This window comes from Trachinotus anak, unplaced genomic scaffold (assembly GCF_046630095.1).
Source record: "Trachinotus anak isolate AG129_WGS33_773 ecotype Australia unplaced genomic scaffold, CSIRO_AGI_Tana_v1 ptg000002l, whole genome shotgun sequence".
In the NCBI taxonomy this organism is placed as follows: domain Eukaryota; kingdom Metazoa; phylum Chordata; class Actinopteri; order Carangiformes; family Carangidae; genus Trachinotus; species Trachinotus anak.
The window spans coordinates 18,377,146-18,394,081 of NW_027273853.1; the positions used below are offsets into that span (position 1 = coordinate 18,377,146).

Consider the following 16,936-nt stretch of genomic DNA (forward strand, 5'->3'; position numbering starts at 1 on the left):
AAAGAAAAGAAGACAAAGATCTTATTTTTTTTTATTAAAACATCGTCCCTGAAAAGAAAATACAAATGACTATGAAGAGGCTGAAAGAAAGTGAACGTAATCAGCCATTACTATGATGCTCATAGTATATTTTTAGGTGTTATCACTTTAAGTCCCAAATCCTTAAAAACAGAAATATGACAACAGGACAGAATATGACTTAAGTACTTTATGAATAGGATTAAACCCTAATTATCATCAGTGAGTTATTACTGTGTTCCCTCTTAGAAACATCTGCGTTTGATCAAGTAAATACAGAAAAAAAAGAAATACATTCAGATAAACATGAGCACCTGTTTTTTGTTTTGTTTTGGGGTTTTTTTTAGATTTGTCTAGTCCCTGGCAGAAATTTGTTAAAGAAAGCAATCCAGAGTAGCAAGGGATATCAACAAGAGTGTGATTAAGGCTAAAGACAAACTGCCAAAGCAGTCATTACTGAGGCTGGAATCAAATATTGCAGAGACTTAAAAGTTTACCACTGAAAAGACTATTTCAATGTCGCCAACTAAAGGTGTGCATTTACTTCTGTCATACCTACATAGGAAAATGCCGTTGTTTACAAGATGTTGCATTATGTTTCTAATATACAGACTATAAATTGATCTCACAAAACCATGAAATTATGCCAATGAAAGTTGTTTGATATTTATTAAACAATAAATACAAAAAGAAAAAAAAATGTAGTTAAAATGTTTGTGGACATGAGAGCACCAGGTTGGTCAGTGACAAACTCTAGACATTAACATTTTTTGCCAGTTAAAGGGGGGTGAAACTCATTGAGATATGCAGTCTGTATTAGAATCATTTTCACTCCAAAGTAAAATCTATCTTACCCACTGTGGTGTTGCAGCCTCCATTGTATAAAAACAGAATGCCCCAAAACAAATTACAATTCACTTATTCATGGAAATGGTACATTTTTTATTACAATTATTCTACTGGTTTGGCACGAAAACAAAATATTCCCTGGTTATAGAAAACCTGGTTTACTACTGGGTTGAAAAAAGGATAATTTTTCAGACCATAAGAAATCGCCTAAAGAGAACAGACTGTTATTTAAGAAGAGTGATTCCATCATTCATTTAAAACTACTGAGCCAGAATTCACCTGTAGTACGCTGGATTAGATTTAGTTCATTGAACATGGATATTAGAGATGTGGAAGACAGATAACAGAGGCTTTTAAATACACAACAAAAAACAATCAACTCTATAAACTAGAACCATTTATGACAGTCATTTGCAACAGGAAACACAGATGAAAGGAACATATAAGTGGATATATCAAATCTATATTATTTACAACCAAATCTAAAATTGTTTGATTACTCTACTTATAATTTTCTACAAAAATTGCATAACAGTGTCTTTTCTTAAGGTGACAAATGTCTTAAATATGCATACTCTGCATACTTTAATACCACTTCTTAACCAACAAAATGAGTTTTGCCACTGATAAATACCCCTGCTGTCCCACAAAACAAAAAAGCTGGAGAAAACTCAAAGCCCACGCTGCGTCCTCCCAGTGATATGCCTGTGGAGAAAGCTACCTGATTTATCACTCCATGGGAGGGTCTTTCATAATTGCCTCTTTAAGGCACAAACTCAGAGTCTCCCACTAAGTTTCTTAGCTGTACTACACTTAAAGACCACTTCTTGTCAGTGGCACTCCAAGCACAAGACACCAATAGGTGCTTTTCAAGTGATTAAAGGAAAATGTTTCACCTCAAAGATTCTGTTAAGATAGAAAGTTCGACATAATAGAAAATGTTCCATCTTGCAGCCGTGAGCAATCTTAGTTAACCATGTAGACTGGCTATGTCAGAGAGTCTGAGATCATACCCAAGGGTAAGAAACTGAGCAAAACATATTTTAACATGTGAATGAGTGTTTGTGGTGGGTGTGGCTGTCCTGGCCTGTAGGTTACGCCTCCTTAAGGGCTGTCAGAGGTGTTCATGGCCTCAGTCTGTAATTCCGGTGCCCTCCCTAAGTCCTCTCCTTTCTTGTGTTTCCTAGCATGTTTGTATTTGTCCACATATGCCTTGACCAGATTGCCCACCTTCACCGGGTTGATCTCACCACTCTTGCTGTGGCACACCTGATGACCAGGAAAACAAAGCAATTACACACAAAATTCTCCAGAAAAACAATTCAACTGATGACATGTTCTTAGTTTATTACTCAAAAGCTAAAAGTGCTTTAAATCACTGGTCATTGACAAGCCTTTCAGTATCTTGACAAAATTCTTAACCCACCTTCTGGACGGCTTTGCGTAGAATCTCTTTGTATTCATCCTTGTTGATGTCTCTCCTCTGGTAGAAAGGCTTGATAGCTAGCTTCACCTCCTCTATAGCTCTCTCCTGCATGTGCAGCTTTTTCAAGTACTGTCAGGAGAAGTACACATCACTGTTACCGTGATTTTCACAAAGGATCGCAAACAATGAAGGCAGTAGTTGTAATCAAATATTTATTTAAAGCCAAAGGTCAACCAACACATCCCAAGATTTTAATTCAAGACTGTTGATCTACTAGTGAATCCAGCCTCACCTATTGTGAGTCATGCGAAAGGTTATCTTATCTTGTAAACAAGGTGGAGTCATTATAAGTCTCTATTACTCCAAGTGCAACTTGTTCTGATGTCCATCAGCCACATCAGGACAGTCTGAGAGATTTCTCCTACCACTCTGCCTGAACTTAGAACTCAAATCTCAAATTGTCTCAAACTGGTTTCTTGAACATGACAATGAGTTCACCGTACTCAGATGGTCACCAGAGCTCAGTCCAATACAGCACATTTGGGATGTGGTGGAATGGGAGATTCACATCATGGATGTGCAGCCAACAAATCTGCAGCAACTGCGTGATGCCATCATGTCAATATGCACCAAAATCTCTGAGGAATGTTTCCAGCACCTTGTTGAATCTATGCCACGAACAATTAATGCAGTTCTGAAGGCAAAAGGGGGTCCAACCCGTGTACCTAATAAAGTGGCCAGTGAGTGTGTGTGTGTCTATACTTTTGGTTTCATTTTTGCTGCCCTGTTGTACCACACTGCAACTTGAGTTTTGAAAAGTGCTCTACAAATAAAATTATCGTTACTCCAAGCATTCATTCAAAAGCCATATTCACCTTGTCTTTCCTCGACAAATCCCCTTCCTCTGCCTCTCCTTGTCCAGTTATTGATAACCCCTCTGGATGTGAGCCATCAGATCTAGAAGAGGCACTGGGCTGACTGACTGCTCCGCTGATGTCCTGTAAAAGTCAAGCGAGATTATATGGATGATAAGAAAATGACCAAACTAAAAGATTAACTAACTCACTAACGTTAACATAACTAATCATTGCAGATCTTAAATAACTTGGATGTTGTGATTTTGATATTATAAAATACAATTAAGCCAAACCTAAAACCTGCAACTACTTATATTCAAACTGCATATGTACATACGGCATACAGGATGGTAGTGTTTGTCCTACACATAATAGTATATGACAAACAAATGTCAGATATATATAATGATATAAACAAATAACTTTAAATTATTGCTATTTATCGTATATAGACCTCTATATTCTATGTCTATAGATGATGTAATGATAAAGACTTAGGTCAGAATGAGTGAATACACTGACTGTATGTTGTCAGCAGTTTGATCTCTACAGTGTGCCTTTTACTTTCGTTTCGTCTGAAAATACTTCAGTATCAGTTTTAGTTTCTACCATGTCACTTTGCCCAGACAAAACAATTGCTCCTTCTGGATAAACACTGCCACCCTGTGGTCATTATTCACATTACATGCTTATTGAATTTCAAAAAATACTTAAAAAAAAAAATACAAGGTTAACTCTGCAGTGATAAGTGGCTCAGTCTTACCTGACTGGAAGTCTGGACTGTCAAAGAGGGTCTGCGAACTCCTTCCTGCTTCAACTTCAGTTTATATAGAGCTACCTCTGCATACAAAAGGATTCAGAAAACATTTTGCTGAGAGCCAGAAGCCAAACACATTTTTGATCTCTTCCTGGCAGACATCAAAAATACTACTTATAAGAGTGCTAGTTATCAGACTACTCAGAGTAACCAAAACATTTTCAACTAGACACATTTTCAAGCAGGATCTTTTGCTGTAATGTGAACAGCAAATCAAAATTGATGTGGAGTGAATTGGAGGCCACACTTACTGCTTGCAGATTTCTCTGGCTGAGGCCCCTCAGGCTCCTGTATATTCCAGGTAACCCTTTTCACTTGAGTCTTGGATTTGGCTCCAACTACGGCCAGTACCTGCTCTCCTTCATTTTTCACCTCTTCTACTTCCTTCTCTTGTTTGACAAATGCATCACTTGTCTCTGTTTGCTCAGACTTCACATAGTCCAGGTTGTCGAGCATCACATCAACATTGAAGTCATCATCAGAGTCTGAGGGTTGTGTAACTTCCTGCTTTACAGGGATAGTCAACCCTGTGGTGTTTGGTTGTTCTGTTGAGGTCATGGACCCTGGGTTAGACTGAGAGACTGTATCCTGGTGACTGTCTGCTGTAACAGGTGTTGTTAATTTAGAAAATGAGGTGACAGGGGGTAAGTGGCACAATTCTGGGGAACTTGGCTCTGATTTAATTGTGGGGATTTCACAAGGTTCAGTCTTGATGATGTCTTCTTTGATTGCCTGCTCATCTACACCTTTAGTGTCTGTCAAAGAGGAGGTCTCCACTTCTTCTTTTTTAATTGATTTAGTGACAGGAAAATCTTCAAACATATCAAGAGATGGTCCTTTTTCTTTCTTAATTTCTTTTACAACCTTTACCTCTTTTGTCCTTTCTGCTGTTATGACCTTGCTGTCTGCCCCAGAGTCTTTGCATTCCTTTTTAACTTTAGAGGTGAAGATACAGGAGGGCAACTCCTGTTTATTCCCTTTAGACATTTTTTCCTCTTTAAGGGAGCTTTGAATGATATCCTTCTCTTTTTTCTTGTCCTGTACCTGCTTTGTGTCTTTAGAAAATGAAACACAGGACCCTGAAGTCTTCTGTGAACACTTGGATGATGATCCTCCTTCTTCCTTCCTCCGCTCTCTTGAGCTCGATCTAGATCTGTGTCTCTTCTTGTCTTTTGATCGTGACATCACCTTGTCCCTGGAGGAGAGAGATGGTTGTTGCAATTGTGTGCGATCTTTCCTCCTTTCCCTGGATCTGGATCTGGACCGTGATTTTGAACAAGACCGACCACGTTTGTTGTCCTTTGATCTAGATGTGGATCTAGACCTGGAACGTGACTTTGAGCGAGACTTTGAGCGTGACCGACCACGTCTCTTGTCCTTCGACATATGTTGTCTCTCATGGTCTCGCTGTCTGCCATCATTTCTCTCCTTGCTCCTTTGTTTATGTTTCTTCATCCTTGAACGCTCTCTGCTGCTAGAGCTGGAAACAGACCTAAAAATAAGCAATTACAGACAAAACCTTTAAGTGAAGAAAATGAATTAGCCTCCAGCAAAGGTCTAAAAGTCAAACACGTGGTCATTACATAGTTGAATATCATATTGGACAAATTACACAAAATTACACATTTACCTGGATCGTCTACTGCCTTTGGATCGGGACCGGGATCGCCGTCTCTTTCTATAAGTCCTATCCGGCGAATTGGACTGAGAGCTTTCTGAGGTTGATTGTGCCCTCCTCTTCTCTCTGGACCTTGACCGTCTGGAACTCCTTTCTCTATCCCTCTCCTTTTCTTTCTGCCTGACTCCCTGGCCAGAGGCATGATGGTCTCCTCTCCTGCCCCTGTCCATCTCTGAACTGCTAGAGCGTTGTTCCTTTGAAGGTTTAGAGGTTTTCTTCTTAGGGCCCAAATCTCTTGATGGGGACTTGGAACAGGTTGAGGAATCCAATTTAGATTCTGCCTTTTGTTTCTTCTTGGTGGGAGTAGAGCTGGATACTAACGCATCATTCTTACAGTTAGTGGGAGCACTGTTGGGAGTTACCTCACTCTGTCCAATCGTCTCTTCTAGAGTCTCCGTCTTTAAAAGATCCAGGCTGTAATGAGCAGGTGGTTTAGTGTCTGCTGTCTCTGAATTCAAATACATTTTTACGTTGTGACCACACCTTTCAGCTTCCCCTGCATCATCTAATCCTGGCTCTTTCTTTATTTTAGTCTCAAGTAATACCATTTGTTTCTCAACCTTAGTGTCTACTAATCTTGATTCTTTTTCATCCTTGACATATTCCTGTGAGCATTTGACCTCAAGTGACATGGTTTCCTGAGCACTAGATCTCTGTGGTTCTTCCTGTGAGACTTCAGTCTCCTGTGTTTCACTTTTTACATGAACCAGGTCCTGCTTGCTTTGCACTAAATCCTCCTTGTTTCCTAAACTAGAATCTTTCCCCGCATGTGTGGCTTGTCGGGAGCTGCTATCCAGACTTGAGCTCTCGGCTTCACCGTCTGAGCTGCTTGAGTCTGACAGAGTGGGATTAAAGGGATCATAGATATTATTACTGTCTTGTTCCTTATCTACAAGCGTCCGTGATGCCAGCAGCATCTGTTTATCCCTGTGCAACTGTCTCTTTCTTGCTTCATCTTCCTTTTCTCTCCAGTGTTCCTGCATGCTGCCCCCACTAGCAGAGGGTGATGCAATGCTTAGCCGCCTTGAATGCCAGGAGTTCCCACTGGAGTTAATGCGGAAGCTCACTGCTGCTGAAGATGAAGAAGATGAAGAATAACGTTGCTGGCTGGCATGTGAGCCAGTGGAGGAGGAAGAAGAAAATGAGTTGGAAAAAGTGGATGATGAACCCGCTCCATCAGACCTATGCCTCTGGGCCTGACCCTCAGCCCTGCCCTTCTGCTTGTCAACACTTTGCTGCCTAGTCTTGTCCCCGGCAAGGTTGTTCATGCCTGTTTCAGGCATGCCGTAACCATTGCTACTAGTGGTACTACTACTTCCCCTACTACTAGTAATTCTATTACTGCCACCTTGACTCGTGCCATCATTTGTGACACCATTACTCTCCTTTTTTATTTTTGGTATCCGGGGAAGCACAGATACATCTACCCACATGGGCTTTGTAGGTGCTCTTTTAGGTTGGGAGTGTGATGGAGCCATTTCCTTGCTCTTAGAGTTCGAGTCTGAAGCAGGGTGGGTGGATGAGGAGGTTTCCCTAGGGGCTCCCAATCCATTAGTTCCCCAGTGACCAAGAGAGGGGGTAGGTCTGTTTGGACGAGGTGGCTGCAAACTACGATGACCTCTGGGCGGAAAATCAGAATGGGGAGGTGGTTGGGTGTGGGTGCCTGAGTAGGGTGTAAAGGGCGGTAAGCAAGCAGAGCTCTGAGACAAAGGTCTGTTCATGGAGCTACTGGAGGATCCAGGTGTCTCTCCATTGATGTGTGTGCTGGCATCGCCTGAGCTATTGCTTTTGCTGCTTCCAGGCTTTGATGCGGATGGCATCACTGTTAAAACAAAAAATGTACACATGATAAGGATACATACAGAAAGATGTTCTTTTGCTTTGTTCAGCAGATTCGACTAAGTTACATATTGCACATTAGTCACAGTATTTTTTTTAGAGCAACACATTCCAGTGCTGGGAAAAACTACATAATGGGAACTGGTGACAGCAAACAGCCCAGTGAGTAACAATCATCTGTGAATGAGTAATAATACATTGCCCATGTGGGGGAACACAGGAAGCACTGCTGGCTTCTTCTGTTGCCAAGTTGAATATAGTTTAGAGCAGGGGTGTCAAACTGATCCATAAAGGGGCCGTGTGGCTGCAGGTTTTCACCCCAACCATGCAGCAGCACACCTGACTTGGCTCATTCAATCAACTCAACTGAACTGTCTTCACACAGTCCAAAACTTGCAGCCACACCCACCCTTGATTAAAGGGTGTGGCTCAGTTCAGCTCAGCTGAGTTGAGTTGAGTTGATTGATTGAGTCAAGTCAGGTGTGCTGCTGCATGGTTGGGGTGAAAACCTGCAGCCACATGGCCCCTTTATGGATCAGTTTGACACCCCTGGTTTAGAGTTTGACATTCACCAACTAGATGTGCATTTTACATCAAGTAGTTAAGTTTGTTTGTTGGTTTGTTTTTTTGTTAACAGGATTATGTAAAGTGTAAGTACTGAACCAATCTGCACCAAATTTAGTGGAGGGCCATTAAATTTTGGTTGGGATCCAGTTAAAGGGGCGGATCCATTTTCTATCACTTCCCTAAAGACTGCGAGATGGGGCATTTTTTGAAGTTTGTCAATTTGTCGCGAAATGACGTATGAGATCTATGACTTCATACAGTTTGGTGCAGATCCAGATAATAATCTGGATCTCATAGACTTGTGTAGGATTGTCTGGCCTTGCCCATGCCATTCTAGTTTGAAATTGTCTGAGATTCAACAGCTGGACTTAATGTAAATAGCTATATTCTGATATAATCAAATACTTTTCATGATAAGTAAGACATCATATCTCCAATTACGCACCTACAATAGTTAAATCTCACTGTTTAGTCTGTTTTAAAAAATGTGCCATAGAGACTTACCTGGCTTTGTAGTTTTAAGGGAACCATCCCGATTAATCACAACATCAGAGCTGTCCATCAAAAGCATGCTCTGTCCTGACAGGATACTGCCGAGCAGGTCAGGCACAGGAGCCGCCTCCACAACACCCCCTGACTGGGGGACAGCCATACCCCTCCTAGTATAGCATAGCAAACCTTTAATTAAATTCACAAAGTATTTATCATGCTAGATACCATCTTGACCACAAAGACTAAGAAAGCTATGACACCTCACAATCATGAAATAAAGACGCAATTATGACGTGTAAGATGGGGCATGGCAGTTTCTGATTTTAAAATTGTTTATTTGTTTCAATTCCTAATGGCAGTAGCGATTTTTATATTTTATTTGACTAAGGAAAGAAAAAGTAAGATAAAAAACACCATGATTTTTTGCAGATTTAGGCTACCATAAAAAATTTGTCATTTGGAAGTGGCAGCATTAGTTGATTTTGGAGCATTATATACTAGGACTAGGGAACCAAAAACCCCCTTTAATACCCAATTCTACACATTATGGCAAAGAGGTGATGTTACCTGGAAAGGCTTGCAGTGACTGGTCGAGCTACAGGCTGGTGAGAGCGAAGAGCAGAGCGAGAGATCCCACGTCTCTTGGCCTCCAACAGCGATGTAACATGGGCCTGCTGCTCATCCTCCTCACTGGTCAAATGGACACCATAATCATAATTTATGATCGCTCACTTTTCACTGATGATTTGTAACTGTAAGTTGATACTGAAGAACTAATTCATTGAGTTTCATTTAGTTTGATCACAAAAAACTATTTTTCACACCCATGATGCGTAGCAAAGCACACATTGGGCTGAAAGGATTTTAGTGGATACATATGTCAAAGAAACCAGCGAAACATTTTACCTTATCAGATGATAAGAAAAAAGCTGGGTGTGTGTGACAAGGAGTTCATGTGCCAAGGAGTCAGAACCAATAGACCAGTATGTGAGTGGTGCTGGTGATTATCTACATGCATTCCCTAGATTTTATACATCAGTAAGACCAACAAATATTTGAAGTCTGTAAAATGGTATTCGAGTCAGCCCCACAATATGAGCAAGTCCTCTTACCGATCCACAAACGGATCCAGGTCAAATGGATCTCCATAGATGGAGAGGGATGCAGCGCCTATATCAGCACGCATATTGCTTAGCGTGTGCTCCGAGGGCCGATACACTGTGGGAAGTGAAGAGCTCTTCTTGTCCTTAACAATTCCAAGATTACTAGCAATACGGCTTCGAGGATTGGCTGCCTTTTTCACCATCTAGTGCGAAAACAAAAAATTAACAGAATTTATCTGGAGAGAAAAGCATCTTATGAGAAGAAAAATTAGTTATTCAGGTACATGTTAGGTACATCTAGTGAATCATTTAAAACTACATCATTTAAATCTCAAGACTGAAGATTGATGACTGATGTTGATGGCACACTCACAAGCTTTTTTCTGGATTTAGACTTCCTCACTCTCCGTTTCCTCCTCTTGAATCCTGTGCTTGCAGATTTACCCATTTTACCCATAGTCTTCTTGCTTTTGACCTTTCTGCGCTTTCCTGTTCAATCAATCATGAAAGGCATCCATCATCACAAACACATCCATATTTAACCTCACCCTATATCTGTTCACACATTTGCTTGTGTTTATGCTAACTTTGTTTTTGGAATTTGTTATTCATTTCTATGTGTGCTTACTTACCAGTTTTGCGCCTACGGCTAGATGGGGCACAACGTGTTAAGTCCCGTATATACACAGACGTGTTGAGCCCGGCCACCACAGCATTAATAGTCTCATCCAGCCATGTGGACTGCATCAGATATGTGGGAGCCAACTAGAGAAAAAGTTGGCATTACTCCACTGCTTCACTTTCACAAACCACTGTTGTCTAAACTCCCAAACACATGCACTGCTCCTAAACACAATCACCAGTCAATTAAAACTGTCAGTAACATGCCAATATTTCTGTTGTCATTAGCACTAAAGTACATTTCATTACACTTCATTTCATTCATGAGTCTAGCTGTTATCAGTAAATCTAATCTGTACACAACAAACTCTGTGGAACACCAAGACATTTCAGCAAGATCCAACCTTGTGCATATGCTATGGAAGTGAGTTAGAAAAGAAGCCAAGACAGAAGCATCACGCCTCATGCCAAACCTGTGAGGTGCGTGCCTGTGTGATGCGATGTCGGTTGACATTAGCTCGAACCCTCTCGCTCTGCTGCGTTCGGGCGATTGCTCTGGTGCTACCTGTAGCGCGAGCCTGGTGGCGGCTGGTTGCAGAACGGGCAGTAGAAGGCAGGCTGTCTGCATCACTAAGTTCCTCAGCTGAACCCCCTGAGTCAGAAAATTTACATGACTTACTTTGACAGGATACTTATGGGTGCAGACAAAGCTATGCGTTGGCCATTTATAATATAATGAATAGGTTAGTTACAGGTGTATATTTAGCTTTTAGATTAATTTGTTGTGTTGTTTTCTGGCAATATATCTTTATTGAAAGAGAGTTAAATATATAAACAGCAAACACAATGAATTTGAAGAAATAATATAAAATATACTATGACAGAATTTGGGACAACAATTCACCAAATATGCAGTCAAATACTGCATATTACAAGATTGAATATATATTTTACTTGAAATGTAAGATTTAGTTTTTTTCCTGCCTGTAAAGTATTATCTGTTGCCAATGTTTACAATATGTTTGATCAAGTATGTACTTATGAAGGCAGATAACTTAAAGGTTTACTTGAGTGACGATTGTTTGCTTCACATTCAGGGCAGAACCATTCCTCTACAGGAACAGAGTCAAGAGGTGGTGTGAGACACTCCATGTGATACCTGTGGATAAAAAGGCAAAAGAATGTTTGACGATAAGAAATCAGATAACAGGTTTGTTAAGAATCTCAAATCTTAAAAAAAAAAAAATCTAAAAGACTGACTTTTGACACACTATAAATATAAAAAAAATTTTACTCCAATATTATCTATCTCACCCAGCATCACAGCCATCACAGAGCAAGAGGCGGTCCTCACGGTCACTGCCACTACACACTTCACAACTGGTCTGCTCCAAGTCCAGATCTACCGTTTCCTCTTGACCTTCCTTCACAGGCTTTTGGACTGTGATCTGGATGAAGCAGTGATCACAAAATTCACAAATAAGCAATTAGGGCAAACAACATAAATGTATATAGTGTTAAGTGGGGTTATAAATGTTCCAGAAGTAATGCTAATGAACACACTCACCATTTTCTTAACTTTGCCTCCATAACATTTCCTTAGGTATATGCTATTGAAGGCAATACGGTCTACAGGACACGAGTTTGCATTCTAAATAGTGGAGAAAAAAACACAAGAATTGAGCTATTCAGCTTCCTTTACCGAGGATGCTTTTTAAATGCAGTGCATATACTGATACCACTGGGGAACACAATTTTTGTTGAGTTAGGTCTGACAGCTGTTTTTAACTAATTTTTGGGTGCGGAATCCAAAACTGATCTCAGTTTTTCTCTATCACGTCAAGTTTTTGAACTATAGGATCCCCGTTTTCTTAAAAAATATGAAAAATACTGTACTAAGATGGAATAGTTACAAGCTTTGAAAACTAAAAAAACAGCATAAAACGAAATAGAATAGAACTTACAACTTACAACGGTAAGGTTACAAGGTTAAGAGAAAAGCCAGCACTCTTAATTCCTACTATGCTAGCTTTCTGTTTGCAGATATTGATAGTACTGACCTATTGGGAGCTGCACACACCTCTCACCGCATTGTCTCAGTTGTGACTGCACAAACAAGTTGCCACGTAGCTGTTGATGAGTCCAATCGTAATCAGCTGGCAAGTCTTACGACAGCTAATTAGTGGAATTTTGCTTATCTGGAGGGTAGGCTGTGGAGAAAAAACTTGACGTGCTAGAAAAAAACTGACTGCAATTTTGGAATCAGCATGCCAATTTTAGTTTTAATCAGCATAAAAATCTAACTCAACAGAAAATTTTTTTCAAATTGTTCCCCAGTGTAATCAAAAGATATAAAGCACACTGTAAGAGAGTACTTTATATTCTTGTGCTCCTTGTACTATCAGCAGCAAGTCAGACCCACCTTGGCCCATTCAAGGATGCAGTCGAGACAGAAGTAGTGTTCACAGCTCTCTGGTGTTGCAACAGGCTGGCTGTTGAATGAGTTAAGGCAGATGGGACACTTCTCTGAGTCCTCATCCGAGCTCATCCCTGCAAGGTCAGCAGAGGTCCCCCCTAAAGCACCATCCTCAGGCTTCACATCTTCCTCCTCTTCCTCATCTGATAAGTGAGTACAAATCTACTGTGTAAGCACAATACAATCTACATTTATAGATGTTACTGCAGCATAACACAAAGTGGTGGGCAAATAATCATGTACTAATTTCACACCATAGGTTTGTAGTGTATCACATTTTTCCTGATTCAACTACACAGGAAAACTAAGGCTGACTTGAATCAGATCAGCTAAAAATGAGAGAACACAGTGTAGGTCTAATTACCTAAATCTTAATCAGAAAAACAAATTGAGCAAAATTATAATTAGATGATAATCTAGAAAAAGCAAATTAAAATGAGGCCACCACCACCTTTGATAATAATATGAATTGAACAACCACTCCTACCATCCTCCTCTTCATTCCCTTCTTCTTCATCATCATCATCATCCTCTCCATCCAGGTGATCCTCGTCGTCTTCCTCAGCACTGTCAGATTCTCCCTCCTCAGACTCCTCTTCAACATCATCCGAGTCGTCTAGGAGGAAAAAAATATAATATATACAAAATGCAGACGGTGTTAAAAGCTCTTACATACATTCGATACTGGATTCTTATGGAAGTGAATGCAGTTTAGTAAAAACACTTAAATGATTTTATACATGACAAACGTTACACAACCTACCTGAGATGGCCCACAACGCAGCCCTTTTTCCTTTGCTGTGGGAGGCACTGCGGTTGATCAGCTCATCTTGGCTGTCATCTTCATCCATGGCTGATCATCGGAAGTACAGCTGAACAGTTTTTGACAGCTTTTCTTTAAAATAATCCTTGGAATATAGAGCAGAGTTGCAGATAGTGTTTAAAGAGCAGATCATAGCTTGTTTTTCTTGTGTACAAACTGTGTACAAAGTGTAATGATTTTTGAAAGCCAATCTACTGATTGCTTAAAGGGCCGGTGATGAAGGAAAAATTTAACACCAAGTTTATGGACTGACAAAGGGACTTTTTTTTTGCCTGAGTACAGTCAAGCATGTACTCTTGGTCTATGGGATGTAGTTATATCTAGAAGCAAACAGACAACTTAAGTAAAGCGAGGTTTTCTTACTAACCACGAATGACATCTGAGCTTGCTGCTGCTTGACAGACAGTGTCAATCAGCGGTTTTAATGGACTGAATTTTGCGTTACTGTTTTTGTGTGCAGACAAACAGGACGACGTTACCTAACATTAGCCAGCTAATATGCTAGGGCTACATTTGTAAACAAAGAAGGGAACTCGGCACCAAAACAGACCGCTTCATTCATGTCTCCTATGAAATTAACGTGTAGGGTACATACACATATCCAAATGATAGATATACAAACTGACAAGAACATGAGACTAACCTGTAACGATGCTCTTGCTTAACAAATGACGCTAGCTCGCAACGTTTGCAACATTATAGCATGTTAGCTAGCCTCAGCCTCAAAATAGCTAAATTTAGCGAACGTCAACTACATGCTTGTTCGGACTCTGTGCTTAAAACACTCGGCGTGGGGAGAGGGGCATTTACACAAATTCTCAAATCAACACACATGACTACATGCCCTATTCGAGGATTTAATAATAATTTCAAACCTACCCTATTCAGCAGTGTGCGGTATGTTTGGAGTGATTTGAAGTCTCCACGGTTGTTGAGTGACACGACCGGCTGGCCAGAGACGGAAATGGCCGAGTGCACTCAGACGAACTGACTATTAAAGAGACAGTATTCATTTATTTGAGATCAGTCAGATTCATAAATATGTGCACATATCTACTGTAATTGTGGCCATTAGTGCATATTTAGGGCTGTAAAAATGTAAAGTGGCTGTAATACAAATGTCCACAAAATCAAAACACAAGACAAAAACTTGTTATTAATCCCATTACAATTTGATTAACAGGGCTCTTGATACAAGGACTAACAACAGACATTTGACAAACAGTTTTATTCAGACAGACGTTCCTTTGAGATTCTGGACCTTTTGTCCATGCTGACATGATTGCATCACATTATTTCTGCAGCTGCACATTCACGTCGTCTCTCCTGTTCTACCACATCCCAAAGGTGTTCTACTGGATTCAGATCTGGTGACTGCTGAGGCCACATTCTGCTGCCACCAGGTTCATCAGACTAAGCTACGTTGTTCCAGTCTCCAACAGTCCGGGATTGGTGAGCCTGGGCCCACTGCAGCTTCAGATTTCTGCTCTTGGCTGACAGCAGTGAAACCTGAGATGGTCTTCTGCTGATGTGGCCTGATCCACCAGAGTTCTCAAAGGTTCAACATGTTCTGCTCACCACAGTTGTAAAGAGTAGTTATCTGAGTTACCGTAGTCTTTCTGTCAGCTCCAACCAGTGGGCCATTCTCCTCTGACCTCTCTTATTAACAAGGTGTTAAACTCTAGGCTGTTCAGATCAGCTATTTCAGAAATACTCAACCCAGTCTGCCTGGGACGGGATAACATTTTTCCCCGTTCTGAGGTTCGATGTGAACCTTAACTGAAGCTTCAGACATGTACCTGCCTGATTTTATACTGCTGCCACATGACTGGCTGATTAGATAACTGCACGAATAAGCAGGTGTTTAGAGTGTATATAAACATATATTGACCTCACACCTCAATTATATTGTGAGCATATACTTTTAACACGCTGGGTATGTGGCACAAACACAATAAAAGGATAACACACACACACACACCATAGAACACCTTCACACAACTGAATTCATTTTATTAGTTCAAATTAACACCAATAGGTTGACAAATCAACAGGTGTGCAGGTGCAAGCTGTTTGGAAAAAGCTTTTTTTTTTTAAATTTTAGATGCATGTGTCAATAATAAATTAGTAATGCTGGTAAATTCAGTAGTTAAACAGTCAGTACCTAACCCTTACTTTACACTAATCAAACATTTTAAGACGTCTGATAAATCTCATTATTATCAATATTATAACATTTTATTATCAGAACAACACTTATTCCCTGGGTGTAACAAGGGTCACACGCCACAAGCGGTCTGTACAGACACTAAGTGCAATGTCCCCCCCCCAGTGGCAACTGTAGCAAAGATCTGTATCAAAATCTGCTGTTACATAATACAGTGTAATCCTGATTTGTTACTTTACATGTCATGGGGTTATGTGTATCCTGGCTGCGAATAATCCTGCAGCTATAGTGCTTTGACAGTCAAAAACTGATCGGAGGAACAAAAAAAAAAAAAAGTTGCTTGATAATATCCTGGAAACAAAGAGAGAACATCATGTCCCAGATGACAAGTTCAAAATAGGGTGAATTAAATGTAGTGTTTTTTGTGTATATCATAAAAAAAATGTGTTTTCTTATAGTCGACACAGACGAGAATATATTAGGTTTTTAATAAAATTGTAATGTCTACCTATTTGCTGTGGTAGGATTATTATTATTTTTATTTTTTTTTTTCACATTGAAGTTCTAAACGCACCCAACTTTTTTCTTTCATGTGCTGTGGAGATTCAAAAGGGTGAAGAGATTAGCTCCAAATTGATGTGAGACAATTTGTTAATGATGTCAGGGAGTCCTCAACTCTCACTCCGTAAATAATTTAGAGTTCATCATCCTCCTCCTCCTCCTCCTCCTCCTCCACCTCCTGGTCGTCATCATCAGATCAGACTGTCATGCTGCATCCTTGGTACGTGCACAGCCACACTCCGCTCATGGCAACACTGTACACAAGTAAGCCGAGTTCAACCACTTCACACTGTAGGGGTGGGGGGGGGGGGGGTCCTTTGTCAAAGTGGCTTCTAGCGCATTTATCGCACCCCCAATGGCAGCCGTGACATCAAATGGCGTGTATGTGGGGCTAAAGAAAACTGCGTCGCATTGATATTTGCGGTGAATAACCCTTCAGGGCCGGAAACAGTTTACAACAGAATGGTTTCTTCCTAATGTACGACGTGCAAAACTGAACGCGCCGCACCCCAACTATAACTCTAACAACCACCTCAACCTGCTGGCCTTGTAAAGCCCGCCTCCCTGAGGTTTTCATTCGCCAGTGGTCCACGGCAGGCGGGTCGCTCCATTCCAACACAGCAGCTCATTGGCTGTGCGAGA

The 16,936-nt window shown here is 40.6% G+C and overlaps 1 protein-coding gene across 5 annotated transcripts; it reads right to left on the reverse strand.

Moving 5' to 3' along the window:
* Positions 1-14: 14 nt before the first annotated feature.
* phrf1 (PHD and ring finger domains 1) lies at positions 15-14,531 on the reverse strand. Of its 5 annotated transcripts, none has more exons than XM_071503356.1 (19): positions 14,446-14,531; positions 13,507-13,651; positions 13,231-13,359; positions 12,690-12,886; positions 11,835-11,918; positions 11,582-11,715; positions 11,335-11,426; positions 10,756-10,919; positions 10,279-10,411; positions 10,020-10,135; positions 9,656-9,849; positions 9,111-9,233; positions 8,556-8,710; positions 5,598-7,467; positions 4,219-5,459; positions 3,914-3,990; positions 3,169-3,291; positions 2,294-2,422; positions 15-2,136 (listed from the first exon to the last, which is right to left on the reverse strand). In XM_071503356.1, exons 2-19 carry the CDS (start codon positions 13,592-13,594, stop codon positions 1,972-1,974), a joined length of 5,214 nt encoding a protein of 1,737 aa, XP_071359457.1. In that variant the 5' UTR covers positions 13,595-13,651; positions 14,446-14,531; the 3' UTR covers positions 15-1,971. The 5 variants fall into 5 exon arrangements, with proteins under 5 accessions (XP_071359457.1, XP_071359442.1, XP_071359449.1 ...); XM_071503341.1 differs by having other exon boundaries at positions 10,741-10,919; XM_071503348.1 differs by lacking the exon at positions 14,446-14,531 and adding an exon at positions 14,210-14,364 and having other exon boundaries at positions 10,741-10,919.
* Between the last annotated feature and the right edge of the window lie 2,405 nt (positions 14,532-16,936).